Source organism: Pleurodeles waltl, chromosome 3_1, assembly GCF_031143425.1.
Source record: "Pleurodeles waltl isolate 20211129_DDA chromosome 3_1, aPleWal1.hap1.20221129, whole genome shotgun sequence".
Classification (NCBI taxonomy): domain Eukaryota; kingdom Metazoa; phylum Chordata; class Amphibia; order Caudata; family Salamandridae; genus Pleurodeles; species Pleurodeles waltl.
Window position 1 is genome coordinate 828703969 of NC_090440.1, and position 17757 is coordinate 828721725.

Genomic DNA, 17757 nt, shown 5'->3' on the forward strand with positions numbered 1-17757 from the left:
GCAGAGTGTGAGAGACTCGCGCTTCTGGAGTGAGGTGGGAGTACCTTTAAAGCAGGAGGTGGTCTTCTTGTTGTTGGGCAGAGCCGCTGCCCACGGGAGTTCTAGGTCCTCTGAGATGCAGGCTTTCCCCTGGAGGCTTTTCAGGAGTCACTGGTCCTGCAGAACATATCGCTTCTCGGTTGCAGGGTCTTTGAAGCAGGAGACAGGCCGGTAGGGTTGGGGCCAAGTCAGTTGTCGTCTCCTTTTCTTCTCTGCAGGGTTTTATGCTTAGCAGTCCTTCTTGTGAGGTCGTCAGGAATATGAAGAGCTGAGTTCAGAGTCGCCCCTAAATACTAAATTTAGGGGTGTGTTAGGGCTAGAGGGCAGTAGCCAATGGCTACTGTCCCGGAGGGTGGCTACACCCTCCTTCTGCTCACTACCTCTTGGGAGGGGAGCACATCCCTATCCCTATTGGTCCTAATCCACCAAAGCAAGATGGAGGATTTCTCAAGGAGGGGGTCACTTCAGCTCTGGTCACCTCAGGGGTAGACCTGGCTGAGGGGGTGACTCCTCCTTGTTTTTCTCATTATCCCTCTGGACTTACCGCCAAAAAGTAGGGCTCGTCCGTGGGGTGGGCATCTCCACTAGCTGGAGTGCCCAGGGGCATTGTAACACGAGGCTTGAGCCTTTGAGGCTCACCGCTAGGTGTTACAGTTCCTGCAAGGGGGAGGTGTGAAGCACCTCCACCCAGGACAGTCTTTGTTTCTGACCACAGAGTGCACAAAGGCACTCACCACATGTAGTCAGAAGCCCATTTGGAAGCGGCAGGCTGGCACAGACCGGTGAGCCTTGAACTAGCAGTTGGCTAACATACAGAGGGAATCTCTAAGATGCCCTCTGTGTGCATTTCTCAATAAATCCAACATGGTCATCAGTGTGGGTTTACTGTGCTGAGAAGTTCGATAACAAACTTACCAGTATTCAGTGTAGCCATTATGGTGCTGTGGAGTTCGTAATGACAAAATCCCAGAACATATACTCAGTATGGCTACCCTGCACTTACAATGTCTAAGAATTGACTTAGACACTGTAGGGGCATAGTGCTCATGCAGCTATGCCCTCACCTGTGGCATAGTGCACCTTGCCGTAGGGCTATAAGGCCTGCTAGAGGGGTGACTTACCTATGCCACAGGCAGTGGTTTGTGGGCATGGCACTCTGAGGGGAGCAAAGCAGTGTGGATGTACTGAGTGAGGGGCCCCTGAGGGTGGCATAATACATGCTGCAGCCCTTACAGACCTTCCCTGGCCACAGGGCCCTTGGTACCAGGGGTATCTTTTACAAAGGACCTAACTGTGTGCGAGAGCTGTGCCAAATGTGGAAACAAAGGTACAGTTTTAGGGAAAGTACACTGGTGCTGGGGCCTGTTTAGCAGGGTCTAACCAGGCCCCAGTTAGCAGTTAAGCAGTTTTCTGGTTGCCAGAAAACTCCCTATCTGTTTTGATCCATCAGCAGGTAGGGTTTGGAACAGTGATGGGATGCAAGATAAACTCAGAAGAAAAGGAAATTCCTTCTCAGTCAATGGACAAGGGTGCAACAAAAAGACTCAAAGCTTTTCTTCTATTTAAATAGAAAAAGGAATATATGAAGTACTTTGGAGTAAAAAATTACTCAGAGAATTTTCAAAGCTAATCTGATAGTGGAGTCAAAGACTTGGTGAGGTGCCCACCATTTGAATTTCCTGGCTAAGAAAAATAAATGTTATAAAAATGTACATCCTGCCTAGTTTTATTTTATAAAAATGTACATCCTGCCTGGGTATATTTATATTTTTCAGCTTTTTCAGGAACTGCACATCCAGTGTACATCATCTTGTTGGACCAACTGCAGAGGCAGTTAAACTTAATTTGGAACAAAGGCAAGCCGAGAATATCTGAGTGCTTACTAAAACAGGCAGGACTTCATTTGGATAAGACACTTGTGGCCTGTGTAAGTATTACACGCAGCTAACCTTGAGGTGATTACGCAACGGACTACGGACTATAGCAGAATCAGATTAACTATGGGGAATTGTGGAGCATACAATGACAGACAGATATATATAAATATATATATGTATATATATCTATGGAAAATGTCACTTACCCAGTGTACATCTGTTTGTGGCATGTAGTGCTGCAGATTCACATGCTATGCATTATTCCGCCATCTAGTGATGGGCTCTGAGTGTTACAAGTTTTTCTCCGACAAAGACTTTTCGGAGTCACAGGATCGAGTGACTCCTCCTCTCGGTCATACTGCACATGGGTATATATACACACACACACACTTACTGACGGTGCCCAGTAGGTAGATATAGTTAGGACCTAGTTTGCCACTCGCTTCCACTGATATCTTGAAAGTTTTGTGGTGATTCATCAAGTGGGGGCCGAGAAAAATAGGGGTCCCAATACGCTTCCCCCCCATTCAATTTCCCATAGGGATTTTTAACACTACTATATTCCAAACCAATGGACGGAATTACATCAAATTTGGTAGAGAGGTAGCTCTTGGTCCGGAAAGAGCTGGATGCACTGCCTGGCATGGTGTTGCCACCATACAAGCTTGCTGCTCTTGCCCCCCTTCCTCATTGCCATCCATTGTCCAAGTCTATGCGCTTGCTCCCTCATTACAGCCACGTGTGGCTGTTATTCTGCTACTGCCCTTCCTGCCTGCCCTCAACAGTTACCTTCCTACCGCATCTACCTCCTCCCTTCCCTCTGTTGTCCGAGCCCATGCATCAGTTCCCTACCTCCTGCTCTGTATAGTGTGATGTGCTGCCACTGCCCTCTATTTAGCTTGATGTCCCGGCTCACTCCTCCTGTCCTCCACTGCCCAATTCTATGTCCCATTATTGCCCTCCTGCTTAGCCTCTGCGTTTAACTTGCTGCCCTTACCCTCCTTCCCCCTGCCCACCGATGTCTGTGTGCTCACCTCTGCCCCCTCGTCCCCCCCCCAACATGTTCAATGGACCTGCCACTCTCCCTCATATCTACTCTGAGTGTTCTGTTGAGCTGCCACTGCCCCTCCCCCCAACCTAGCATGGTCAGATGACTGCTGCCTGTCCCTGCCACCTCCACCTAGCCTGTCATTGTTCCATGCTCCTATTCCCTCCCTCCTGTCCTCCATGGTCCGTTTTGCTGTTACTCCCTTCTGCCCTGCATATTCTTTTGTGCTGCAACTGCTCCTCCAGTCTACCCGCTTGGTCTGTTCTGACGGCCCTTCCCCTGCCTTCTCTAGTCTGTGTCCAGCTCCCTGCCCATTCCCCTTCTGACCTCCAAGGTCCTCGTGGATGCCTCTGCCAATTTCCTTTTCCCCCACAATGGCCGTTCTGCTGCCACTAACCCTTCCGCTTGCCATGCATGGCCTTCCGTGCTGCCACAGCCCCTCCTACCTGCCCTGTGTTGTCAGCTTGCTGCCCCTGGCCCCTTTCCACCTTCCCTCCGTTGTTTGTGTGTACGACATTATAGTCTCATTGTTGCCCTCCATAGTGGGTTGTGCTTCCACTGCCCATCCTGCCTGTCCTCCATTGTCAGCTTTCTGCCCTCTGCCCTCAGTTTTCCATGTGCAGGACCCTATCCCCTCTCTCATGCCTTGCAGGTCTGCTGTCATGCCCCTGCCCCTTCCCTGCTGCCCTTCATGGTCCGTTATGCTGCAACTGTCCCTCTTTTCTGTCCAGTATGGTCAGCTTGCTGCCCTAGCCTCTTTACCCTCTGCCCTCTATTGTCCATGTGCATTTCATTTCCCCCTCCCTATTGCATTCCATTGTCTGTTGTGCTGCACTGCCACCCTACTTGCCCTGTATGGTGTATTATGTTGCTGCAACCCCTAAAACCTGCCCTGTAAGGTCCGTTTGGTGCCCTTGCCCATCTTCCTACTGCCCTCTGCTTTCTGAGTCCATGTCCCTACCCCATTAATCCTGTCCTCAGTGATCCAATGTAATTGTAAATGTAAATGTGTTTATATAGTGCTTACTACCCCTGACGAGGCGTTGAAGCACTGTACCATATTTGCCAACATTGTGAACTTGATAATAGGGACATTTTTAAAAGAAAAACAGAGGAATAGATTTTTCGCATTGACTTGCATTGAAAAGAGGAGATTTTATTCAGGAGACAGATCAAATAAAAGCCCTTTTGGGCTTATAAACATCAGGTGTCTCCTGCCTCATTCTGTCCTTGGGTTATGTATGGCTCTACTGTCACTGCCTCTTCCTTCTGCTCTCAATGGTCTGTTATATTGCCACAACCTCTCTTGCATGTCCTGCATGGTTGGTTTGTTGCCCCTTCACCCCTTTCCCCTGCTCTACATGGTCCGTTGTGCTGCCACTGCCCATCCTGCCTTCCCATCATGGTCAACTTGTTGACTTTGCACCCTCCTCCCTGCCCTCAATTATCCAAGTCCATGCCCCTGACCTATGGGCCTTGCTAATATATATATATATATATATATATATATATAATGTTAGCAATATATGGCACACCCAACATCATCTTGATGTAATCAAAACTGTAATACCTGAAGCATTTCCTTTAGAAATTATAGAAATGAAAGGGTCTTATTCCCATAGAAATGATAGTTATTGCTTTAAAAGTTAAAATGAGGACATATTTTTTGAGTTCTCGAATAGCAACAAAGCAATTTTAAATTATTTTCTATCCTGATTTTTTTTATCGAGTTAATCACTTGATTATATGTTACTCTTAGGGGAGAGAATGTGGCATTACGGCCAGAGCTGCAGGCTTTGCAACTGGGGAACCATGTTTAAGTTTCAGCGGCAGCTCGACATTCTGTGATCCTGGGCAAATCACTGAATCTCCCCATACTAAAAGCCAAAAAGAATGTAAAATAGCAGATGCTCATGTAAAGCACTCTAATACCTTCGGGTCAAGTCTGTGCTATGTAAGGGTTACCCTGTCATAAAAGTGATGAATATTCTGTCTGCAGTATTAAGATTTCCATAGGACATTATGGAATAGTTATAAGGCAGATGGGATATCTGTCACATGTGTGAAAGAGTAACCTCCTCTGCCAAACTCTAAATCAGGCCTTAAGTGTTTAGCACGCTTCTGTCATTGGGCTATATTTGTGCTACATTTGGGTGATATTTGTGCTACATTTGGGCTCTTTTTTCTCTCACGGCCATCGTGGGAGACTTATTTATTATGAAGCTCCCTAATCTCCTCATTTACTGCAGTATCCATAGTACAAAATGATTTGAGTTTTGCACTTCAATTTCATACAGATGGCGGTCAGATGTGCCACACTTTTGGCATAAATTCAAATTGTTAGCACTCCAGTTACTCATTATAACAATTTAATAAACTGCTGATCACCCGGGAGTTAACTGGCAGTCTACTGGTGGTGTTGAATGTGCAAGTTTCAGTCTACACAGCTGAATGTTTTAATGAAATAGAAGAGGAAAATATGAGAACTCGCGTAAAAATGTGCCCTAACTTTTCTTTCTACAGCCCTAACCATAATTTCAATGACAAAATGAAACTTGTCATTTTGCGCCTTTCTACATTAAGGGGGTGATTCTGAGACTGACGGGCGGCGGAGGCCGCCCGCCAGTCTTCCCCCGACAAAATACCGCTCCGCGGTCGCAAGACCGCTGAGGGTATTTTGAGATTTGCCCTGGGCTGGCGGGCGGCCGCCAAAAGGCCGCCCGCCAGCCCAGGGCAAATCTACCTTCCCACGAGGACGCCGGCTCCGAATGGAGCCGGCGTAGTGGGAAGGTGTGACGGGTGCAGTTGCACCCGTCGCGTATTTCAGTGTCTGCTTTGCAGACACTGAAATACTTTGCGGGGCCCTCTTACGGGGGCCCCTGCAGTGCCCATGCCATTGGCATGGGCACTGCAGGGGCCCCCAGGGGCCCCGCGGCACCCCCTACCGCCATCCTGTTCCTGGCAGGAGACCCGCCAGGAACAGGATGGCGGTAGGGGGTGTCAGAATCCCCATGGCGGCGGAGCGCGCTCCGCCGCCATGGAGGATTCTCCCGAGCAGCGGAAAGTCGGCGGGAGACCGCCGACTTTCCGTTTCTGACCGCGGCTGAACCGCCGCGGTCAGAATGCTCGAGGGAGCACCGCCAGCCTGTTGGCGGTGCTCCCATGGTCGGTGACCCTGGCGGTCACCGACCGCCAGGGTCAGAATGACCCCCTAAATGTTTTAAGTTTTACCAGTTTGATTCAATCAAGATGGCTTCAGGTATGCCACACATTTGACATATGTAAGACTGTTAGTGCTCTAGTTGTTCTTTAGAACACTTTGGGAGGTTGCAGTAGAACACAAGGGAATCAACTTAAAGTACATATTTTACTGAGAATGTCAGATTTCTCTAATGTGGCTGAGGAAGATACTATCAATTTCAAGAACATATGCTCTCATTTTAGCTTTGGGAGCACCTTTCTTATCCTCAATGGGAAAATCATGATAAAACTGTTTTCCCTCAAACATGATTCATAAAATCCCAGCAGAAGGCTTTCTCACAGGGTAAAACCACCTTAGCAATAAATGACTTATACTGTAACTAAAATATGTTATCATCCTTTATACGTACTGCTTTTTGTGACCCTCAAAACCTACCCTAGTGGTTGCGAAGTCGTGTGTTGGTGAAAATGTTCAAAAATGTGCAAAAATCGCACAGCAACAGTTATCACTAAGTTTCTATAATATAGAAAGTCATAGTTACCAGAGCTAAATATAAATTGCGCTCTCATAATGCACTTCTTATGAGCTCACATATTATATCAGTGTTGTCATCAGTGATGTTTCGGACCACGACATGAGTGATGTAATATGGGAGGTCACTGCATCGCAAGGGCGCAAGTTATAGTTAGGTCAGGTAACTATATTGTGAATTTCTATAGTTTTGTGCTAGTAAAATATGAGCCTAACTATAACGTCCCTGTAACCTTTGTTTTTTCAGTGAATTTCTAAAGTTTTCTTTAATTGTATTTCATAACTGTAACTCCCTGTAACCTTTGTTTTTTTTCACTGAATATATAGATACAAATATAGATACAGATAGATATAGACTGATATATATGTATTCATTTAATAAAAAAATCCAAAAGGTTAAACCTAATTTACAGTCAGGAAAATTGTATTTATTCTTTTTATACAAACCAAAAACTATTCAAAATAGACAAATTATTAAGTTATAACTAACTTAAATTTCTAAGTTAAGCACCACTTGTTAGAAATGATCATTATAATTTATGTACCAACTTCAATTTACCATATATCACAGCTCTAAATAGTGGTACGTAAATTAGAAATTTAAGTTATAACTTTATAATTTCGCCGGTCAGCATAGTTTAAGTTGGGTTTGTATAGAACAATTAAATAATGTTTGCCTAACTATAACTTAACTTTAACCTTTGGGTTTTTTAATTAAGTGTTGTTAAGTGCAGAATTGTATAATAAAGGACAGAGTTGTACAGTTTCATGTCAGTCTACTGTTCTGGAGTGAAGTAGAGTGTAGTGGTGTTGCGTATAGGCGAGTAAAGTGTTATATAGTGGAGTTGTGTGTTGTAAAGTGGAGTGGTGTGCTGTACAGTGGAGTGGCCGGTCATACAGCATAGCTGAATGTCATACATTGATGTCTCATTAAATGTAGTGCTGTAGAGTCAAGTGCTGTGGAATGGAGTGCAGTGTCGTTGAGTGGCACAGAGTTGAACCGACCGTCACAATATACTATAGAGTGTAGTAGAGTGCTGTACAGTGCTCTGTAGGGGCATACAGTGCAGTCCAGTGTCATAGGATATAGTAGTCTTGTAAATTTCAGTTTTATAGAGTTGCAGAGTGGAACAGCATACACTGGAGTGTCATACAGTGGAGTAGAGCAGCGTAGAGTGGAGTTACATACAGTGGAATAGCCTGGAGTAGACTGACAGAGTGGAGCTGTGTACAGTGGAGTGTGGTACACTAGAGTGGCATGCAGTGGATTAGAGTAGAGTGGAGTGATGTACAGTGGGACAGGGTACACCGGAGTTCTTTGGGCACTATTCAGGCATACATTTATTGGGGAAAGTCTATTTCCTATCCATTTTTAAGATGCCAGCACATTGAGTGATGGGACTATCCTGTATACTGGGACAATCATAACCAGACAATAGAAGTTGTTTTATGAGCAGAATCTAGGCAGACTGGTGAAAGAGTGCAGACAAGATGTTGGTCACTGGTGGAGGGTTCCATTAACATTGCTGAATAGGGTGGCTCTTTAAAAAAATTGTATATTTGCCCAAGTTCCTCTATGTCCAGCAAATCTCCCTTCTGAGGTCCTTGAGTGCTTTTTAGACTAGTGGACGTCGAAATCAAACTGGTACTTTGGGATGGGGTTTTGGGGGGGTGGCGGGGGGATGGATGCCACAGATAGCGCTGCTGACTTTAACCATAAAACCTTTTGAGTTGGGCACAGCTTTGTCGGACCTTCTTCTATACTACTGGGTAATCCCATTGTTAGCGGTCAACAGCTGGTCATTCGCAGATCTGAAGAAGCCATCAATAATGGTGAATAGGAGGGCTATGGACCTGGGAAGTTACGTCAGACAGCTGTATGGTGGTGAAAATTGGCTGATCTGCCAGTCCCAAATGCGATGATGGTTAGGACACAGAAAAGGGTAGTCAAGAAGTTTGAATGGCAGGACAAACAAACAACAGGGATACTGTTGAGGTATGCCGCTGCCCTCACAGCCCTACATGGTGTTGAGGGGTACATGAAATGAGATTTGTTGGGTATATCCAAGCTGGGGGATGTATGAAGCAAAAGTGGGATGTTGCTCTTCACAGACCACCAGACACAATATGAGCACAGAAGGAGACAATATTTGTGGTATGTACAAATTAAGCACATTTTAAGGGGCTGTATCAGCCGGGCTTAGGACATAGTGGTTGAAAATCCAGTAGAAAACATAGATCCTGGTCTTGGCAGAGGAGTTACTCTGTCGCAACATCGCAATTGTTTTCTATGTTAATTAGATTTCAGCGGATGGGCTATCCATCACTGTTGCAACTGAGTAACCCCTCCGCCGAGATCTAAATCAGGCCCATAGTCTTTGAGGTCTCTTATCCCTAATATAAACCACACTGCTTGCTAACAGTCTGCCTGCATTGATGGCACAGAGAGTGCAGTGAAGGGGACACTGGAAAGCAGTGACTCCAGCACAGCCTGCAGATATTCTAGCGAGGTTGCAGTTCGGGCAAGTTTTAGTTTGGTGCAATTGAAACTTTCACACAGCGTATTACACCAGGACCCGACTCTACTCAGAATTGCCATTGATAACTGCCCAGGAGGCTGTAATTAGAGGGGGATGCTTCTGCACACTGTGTGGGTATGCAAAGGGGTTCAGAACTATTGGACAACGGCTCAGTGCAGAATGTTTCACGCACTCAGGCCTACCCCTCAAGTGGTCAAATTGGGAATGTGTGGGGAACAAACTTTAGACAGATACTCACTTCTCTTCTCTAATGTGGCACTAATGGTGGCTAGGTGTGACATTATACAGTGATGGGAGAGAGAGAGAGTGTGCTCTGACCATGGAAACACAAGAAGTCAACAAGGATTGGTGCATAAGGCAAGATGTACAAGGCAAGGGGTTGCATGAAAAGATTTACCAAAATATGGGGGCCATGGAAATGTGTGGATGAAGATTTATCACAGGGTGTCATGTTCTGGGAGGCTCACCATTTCCTCATGGTCTGTTAATGTGGATAAGCTGATTATAGGATGACCAGATGTGGGTCAACATGTTTGTTATTTTGTTTTTGTGATTTGTATTGAGCTGTACCCCTGCGCACGGGTAGGTGGCATCGATCGGCTCCACGTCTGTCGTCGACTTCATGTGTGCCGTAAATTAAGTTGCATTTCCTATATAGGCACTACCCTGGTATGCCAACGTCAGTTTCTTTTCATTACTTTCCAGCCAGAAGCTCGGAGCCATGATGAATATTGACCCCTGATGTGTCAAAACTAAGGCTCTGAAAGAGAAGTCCCTGTACCTAGAAATCCGTTCACAGAGCGGGGAGGATGGTTGGGTTGGTAAGTAATCTGCAACTAGATATATAGTCTCTACCAGATAAGACGTTATTGAAGGTAAGTAATCTGTCGATCTGACAGCAACTTCTAGTTGCAGATTGCTTACCTATGAATAGATACCCAATCAATATCATCGCCGGAGTAGAGTCTGCTAAACAATTTCGAACAAGAATGTCCTGCAGGACCAAACGGGCAAAGTGAACATCCCTAAGGTCCAGACTGTCCAGACAGTAATGTTTGGTAAATGTGTGCAGAGATGCCCACGCTGCTGCCTGGCAGATGTCCAGGACTGGAAGGCTGAGTGCTAACGCAATGGTTACAGCTTTAGTTCTGGTGGTATAAGCATGCAAACCTTGAGGAGGTTGCATCTTCACCAGTGTTGATGCAGAGCATGGCCCAACAAGAGATGGTTTGTTTCTGCACTGCCTGACCTTTCTTAGGACCCGCATACCCCAGGAACAGTTGGTCGGTCACCTGGAACTAACAGATATGATCAAGGTAAAACACTAATGCTCTTTTTGGGTCCAGGCAGTGAAGTCTTTCCTTTTCCTTGGAAGGATGTGGAGGGGTAAAAGTAGGCAGGGTGATAGATTGGCTTACATGAAAAGGTGTGATCACCTTTGGCAGAAAAGAGGCTCTTGGGCGAAGCACCACTTTGTCAGGATATACAGAGCGGTAGGGCGGTGTAGATAAGGCCTGCAGCTTGCTCACTCTGCAGGCAGATGTAATTGCCACAAGGAGGGCTGTTTTCAATGTGAGAAGCCTGACGTGACAATTGTGGACAGGCTCAAAAGGAGCATACATCAAGAAAGTCAAAACCAAATTAAGATCCCACTGGGACTGAATGGAGAGGGATTGAACAAATAAGTAAGACCCTTAAGTAACTGCCATTTACAGGCTGGCGGATGGGGACTCGTAATCTCAGGGCAGCGATTATTGCAGTGCTGCCCTGGCGGATTACAACTGCCGGGACTGCTAGGCTGCTGTCTGGCGGCAGCCTGGTGGTGTCGGCAGTTGGACAATGATGGCTCCGCCACGGTCATAATGTGGCATTCGGATCGCCACGACCGCAGAGGTCTGACCTCCACCGTGACTCTGACGGTCTGGTGACAGCCAGGGTCATAATGACCCCCTAAGTCTGATGTCTGGGGAGAATTCACAGGTAAGAAATCTGCATCTAGAAGTCCATCAGATAATTTAAAAAAAATAATGCCTTGAATAATCTTAGAGGAGAAAATCTCAGATCTTTAAAGGTTTTAAAAACAAAGAAGTGGCTTACTTGCTAACTTCGTGACAAAAAGTTGCTACTTCTTCATCCAGATCTTTGATTTCTTGCAAAAACCTATTTCCTTCAGAAGAAATTGCATTGGTCCCATTCTCACCCTGCAATTTGACAAGAATGACATACATTATACAGTGAAAAAGGCTATCATGACGCCATTTGTGATTCTATCATTGAAAGTAAAGCAGTCCCCTCCCCCATTAAATATAAATGTATAGCAGATATATTTAACATACAGATTTCATTTCAGAGATGGAATGGACTGATGATGTAATTTAAAATAACAGTTTTATGATGTATAAGTGTACAAATATTGCAGAAGAAAAGTGGATGACTAAAGGAATAGAAAAACATCCATAACATTTTTTGATTTGTTGGAATAGTTTTCCCCCTCCAAATATAAATTCCTACTTCTCAACTTCAGTCTAAATTGTTGCTGCATTATGTAAGGTTTTAATATTGGTATTTAAAATGTTTTGGAATTTTGATCAGAAACCACCTATTAGAAATCATCATGTGCCACTCTGATTGAGGACACCACCCTGTATTACCCACAAGTGTTAAGAAATGTGATTATAAAAGTATTAAAGTAGCCTTGTATGGAGGTCTTCAGACAAGGTAAAGCATCACTGACATTTTTGAGCCTCCGATCAAACTACCTATAGCAATGGCAAGACAGCATTTTACAGACTACTGAACAGATAAAGTGTTAAGTGCTTTCCAAGTGATGAAACGTATGTTTCACTGCAGTTATTCCACAATTAAGTTGCTCAGTACAAAAGATAGTACAGTATATTAATGGTAGTCAAAAGATTAAAAGTAAATATGTGATAGGAGAATTACAAAAATCTAATCCCCAATGTTCATTTGCTCTTTAGGGAATGATTAAATGACACAACTAGACTAATATGTTAGAAGAAGACAAATACAATTGGGAAAGAAGCACCAGTATGAAAAAGCATCTCCCTCAGAATTAGACAGCACTTTGGATTTCAACACAAGAAGAATCAATAAATGGTTCTCAGTCTCCAATTCAAACAAAAACACTGTCCAATTCAAGTCAGATGCCACACAAATAATTGAGAAAAATAATGTGAAAAGCTGTGCAACAAATTGACAGTACAATATCAAAAGCGGTACATTTTTTTAAAAAAAACACCTTACATTTAAAGAAATCAATGAAAAAAAAAAGACTTTGGGAATGTAAAAAGTCTTTCATCTTGGGATTTGTGAAAAACTGGCTGAGATGGACATTTTTCGGTATGTAGTAAGGGTAAACAGATGTAGTTTAATATGAAAATTGATGGAGGGATTCAACATAGTAAAGTGGATATAGCAGCATAGCTTCTTTTGTGCATGCTACCTAGGACACTCACTTCTCCAGTCACCAGAAATAGTCTTTCTTCTACTTGTAGGCATAGGATGATCTTACAGAAGAACACTTTGATATTTAAGAAAGTTCTTGCAGTCATCTGGAAGTTTCCAGCGGCTGTACTAAAAGTGCTCTGAAGCAAAGTGGTGAAGCACAACAATAGGGGACTAAGATGAAGCATCTCACCTGACATCATTAAAAGAAAATATGGCCTACAAGGAAGATTTCTCCATAGCTCACTTGAGGGATAGGTGGATCAGGTCTGAATATGACCACTGATAAGTACAGCATTAAACAGCAAGAATCATCCTTGGGGTGCAAAGCCTGAGGTTTGCAATCAATTTCATAATTTGGGAACTAGAAGAAACAAATGGCTTTTACTAATCTATAGTAGAAATGGTAGCATCAGTGAGGGTCAGGATACATCAATGCTTCATTTTGTCTATTGGTCTCAACAGCAAAAAAAATATACACAAATAAAACAACAATAAAAATCAATATGTGAAGTGCCTGATGGGCTACACTGCTTTCCAGTTTTCTACCTTGGAGGATCCTTCACAGCACCAAATGCCTACTGAGGCACTTGCCTGTACTTCGCTAGACAAAAATCTGGGTCTCATTTCCCTGGACTGATCTTATAAAACATTATGGTAGAATCACTCAACTTTAACAACATGGAGCTGGAGGAAACTGCAGGGAATGGGCAGGTGAGACTGAAGTGACAGATGAATGCCCTCAACTCCGCCATGTTGATGTACTGTTTCTGCTCAATACTGACCATTTTATATGAAGTGATGAGTTGCCTCTGTTGGCTGTCCAACCTTCTACAACTGTATCTGTTACAATTTTCTAGCAAGGAGTACTTTTCTAGAACAAGAAACCCTGAAGCGTATTAATCCTTGGACACAATCAGTACAGTGGTAAGAGAGACATCAGTCACTGAATTCAGTTTTCTGATTTTTTACACCACTGGTCCTCCCGGCATTGTGGTATGGGTTGCATAAGCAATGTGACTGGTGTTAGAAATTAAGCCTCTAGTTGGCAGTGGTTTGCACCCTGTCCAAGTAGGGACCTTCACTCTAGTCAGGGTAAGTGAGTCACACAGATAAGTTAACCCCGGGCTCACTCCCTTGGTAGCTTTGCTCAAGCAGTCAGGCTTAGCTCAGAAGCAATGTGTAAAGTATTTGTACACACAGTAACAGTGAAAACACCACAAAAGTACTCCTCACCAGCTTAGAAAAATAGCCACATACATATCTGAGTAAAAGAAGACAAAATAACAAAAATCCAACATACACAAGAAAAGATATCACGGTTAAAAGAGCAAAGGTAATTGTGGTTCATTTAAATCAATGAAGCGCTTGACTGAGGCAAAGTACCTGAGATGAGTCAAAAACAAAGATGATGGGGGCCACAGAGGAGGTGATGCGTCGAAAGAGCCAGAGATGCATCAGTTCCTTACTGTTGCAGGGGAGGTGATGTTTCAGTTCCTTACTGTTGTAGGGGAGGAAATGCGTAGCTTGCGGCACGAAGCGTCTGTTCCTTAGTTCGGTGTTGATGAAGAAAATGGTGCCCAGGGACGATGAATCGAAAGCCAAGCCACGATGCGCTCATCTCACAGCGAGGAAGCAGGCGCTGCATCTGAGCCCGGGCAGTGAGTCACAGACTTCAGTGATGCAGTGCTCTAAACTCAGGCAGAGGTGGTTCTTCTGATGCGCTGTGACCGAAAGCTGGGGCCTGCGTCAAAAACTGGTTGTTGTGTCAAGCGGGGACCATGCTCTGGTGCAGGCAGCGGCGATGCGTTGAATCCTTACAGCGATGAGTCAGTTCAGAATGACAGAGTCGATGCATGGATTTTCTTCTTGAAGCACCAAAAACCTTCATGGGCCCACAATGGATTTGGCACCACTTGACAGGACAGGGTACTCAGCAGAGGAGTCCAGGTGCTGTCAGATGAAGTCTTTGATGTCCCTGAGACTCCTTAACAGGAGGCAAGCTCAACAAAAGCCCTTGGAGAACCTTGAAAAGCAGGATGTAGAATCCAAAGTCCAGTCCTTTCAAACATAGGGCAGAAGCAGCAGGCCAGCACAACAAAGCAACAGGCAGAGTGGAAGTCCCTCCTACAGCATCCAGCTCTTCTTCCTGGCAGAATGTCCTCAGTCTAGAAGGATTCTAACTATGTGGGGTCAGAGGTCCAGAACTTATGCCTACTAGGGTCTTTGAAGTAGGCAAACTTCAAAGAGAAGTCTTCGTACTACACAAGACCCCAGACACACGGTAGGGGGTTGGAGACTGCTTTGTGTGAGGAAAGACACAGCCCTGTTCAGGTGCAGGTATCAGCTCCTCCCACCACTCTAGCTCAGGACGACTCATCAGGAAACGCAGGGCCCATCTCAGCTCCCTTTGTGTGACTGTCTAACTGTCATCCTGGCCCAGACATGTATTCCACAGACAGACAAAGGCACAGAATGGTTAAGCAAGAAAATGCCCACTTTCTAACAGTGCCATTTTCAAACTTGCAATTCAAAAACCAACTTCACCAAAAGATGTATTTTTATCTTGTGTGTTCGGAGACCCCAAACACCAGATCCCTATCTGCTCCCTATGGGAAATTGCACTTAAAAGATATCTCAAGGGAATCCCCATGTTACCCTATGGAAGAGGTATCCTTTCAATTTAGCAGTATTTCACTATCAAGACATGTAAAACACACTGGTACATGTCCTACCTGTTAAACACACTGCACCCTCCCAGTGGAGCTGCCTTGGGCCTACCACAGGGGTGACATATGTAGGAAAAGGTAAGGTTTGGGCCTGGCAAGTTGGTGCACTTGTCAGGTCGAAATGGCATTTTAAAACTGCCCACACAGACACTGCAGTGGCAGGTCTGAGACATGTTCACAGGGCTACTCATGTGGGTGGCACAATCAGTGCTGCAGACTCACTAGTGGAAATTGATTTACAGGTCCTGGGCACACTATACTAGGGACTTAGCAGCAAAATTAAAACATTCCAATCATGGATAACCAATCAGCAATACAATTTAGACAGAGAGCACTTGACCTTTAGCACTGGTCAGCAGTGGTAAAGTGCACAGAGTCCGAAAGCCAAGAAAAACTAAATGCAGCACAGGATCACAAAACAGGAGGTCGGAAGCACAAAGACAGGGGAAACCATGCCAAGAGCTGACAGGTCTAACAATAGGGAATATGAATAAATGATTTCTTAGCGCTCAAAGAGGAGACTTCCATGATTGTCTGCAATGAATGCTTGCTTTAACAGAAGACAGTCTTTTCTTCAAAAGAAACTCTCCTACGACCTTCATGTCAACACTGTAATTAGGTATTATACTATAATACAGGGGATTCTCTAATTCCTGTATGAACAGCAGTCAATAATTCATTTATAATCAGAGACTTGTGACTCATCTAATTGCTGATTACAAAGAAAAGATAACAAAAAAGTCGACTATTATAATGTATTACAGTCTAGTTCTGACGTCACAGTGCCTGGTGCCAGACCCAGCTGCTGAGTTGAAAGACAGGTCAGGTCACGGAGCAGCTGTTTAACGCAACCAAAATACAATGTTTCTTTTCTTTCTTCTGCTCTATTTTAACAACTTACAATGGAAAGCACAGAGAACATGTTTATTTTCTGCACTCTCTCTTCTGCACTCTCTAAAAGCTCAAATCTTTCTGCATGTTGCTATACATTCTGAGCTACTGCAGCATTTTTTTATAGACTTCTATGTACCTGTTTCTAATATCTGCTTGCAACAAATATCTAAACGTTTTTTGAGGTGTTTAATTTTTCAGTAGAGTCTTTTTTTAATGTTTGCAAACATGCTTGCTCTTTCATATGAAAGAGCTACACACCAAGGCTTTAAGTGGTGTGTGGGAAGGGTGATTGTGGGACCATGTAATATATGGGATAAAATACCCTTCGGCTTACATGATAAAGATATTGCAAGTCACCTCAGAGTTCCATAACGTTATTAAGAACCTCAGCCTTCGCCCTTATTTCTCAATAGGGGTATGGAACGCCTCTGTGACTTGCAATATTCTTACACTGTACTGCAGGGGTACTTTATCCCTTATATAACATTCATTAATTGTTTCACAAGTCTAATTGTGCAAAGCACCTCGATTTTGCCATCAAGTTCCTGGCAGCCACTTGAGTGTATTGTTGACAGGGTGTTGGATGTGGTTTGACATATAAAGGAAGTGTTAAGTGAGGTTCAAAGTCATGCTTTAAAAACAGTGCAGCGACTGTTCCTCCACATATGAATGAGGAGTTTCGCATTGTCAGAACAGAGCTGTACGATCACAGTGGGAACAGAAAAAGAAGTGCAATTTTAGGAGTCGTCATCAATCTTAAGTTCAGACCATCAAACTTAACAATGGTTAAAAAAGGTAAAGCAGGAAATTTAATGATTTACTGTCAATCCAGAAGCAATAATGTCACAACACCTGGGAGTGCTGTAAAAAACAACGAGGATGTGTGTGCTGCACGGGGTTCACCTAGAAATGGCAAGGGCACCATCCCTGGAGGCAGTGTGATGTGTAGGATTATAGTAAGCAAGGCCTACTGCCATACAGTTACAACTCAGGAGTGCGTTATGCAGCAGTGGAAGAGTAACTAAAGTTGGTGTCCTGTGCAGACACTACACACCATTATATAAGTACAGATTTCACCCACACCTCCTAGACTAAAGGAGGACTAATTTACATTAGGGTTTGCACCCAAAGCCTCTAGTGCTCCTGACAGCTTTTTATTCTATTTATGTTTTATTTTGTGGCTGCAGCTGCTGGAGAGGTGGGAAAATGGGTTGCACATTGCCCCTCCTGTTCCCACTGTTGGTGGGTACTGTAACCTTAGCCACGAAAAGGCTGCACAGCATGCTGAGCTGGTTGCATGGGTAACTGCTGGCAGAACTAAAACAGTCATGGATGGGGCAGAACTGCTCGTGGATTTGAGGTACCACACCAGGCAGCCTAAGGAGAATGCTATAGCCATTCTGCCTATAAAGTACTCAAGCAGAGCCTGCCT

At 44.3% G+C, this 17757-nt stretch overlaps 1 protein-coding gene across 1 annotated transcript in view; it reads right to left on the minus strand.

Moving 5' to 3' along the window:
* The window catches only part of PIK3C2A (phosphatidylinositol-4-phosphate 3-kinase catalytic subunit type 2 alpha), an 852450-nt gene that overhangs the window by 734896 nt on the left and 99797 nt on the right, over positions 1-17757 (minus strand). The window contains 1 exon segment of the mRNA XM_069223730.1: positions 11335-11438. Within this exon segment, the coding sequence (XP_069079831.1) occupies positions 11335-11438 (104 nt within the window).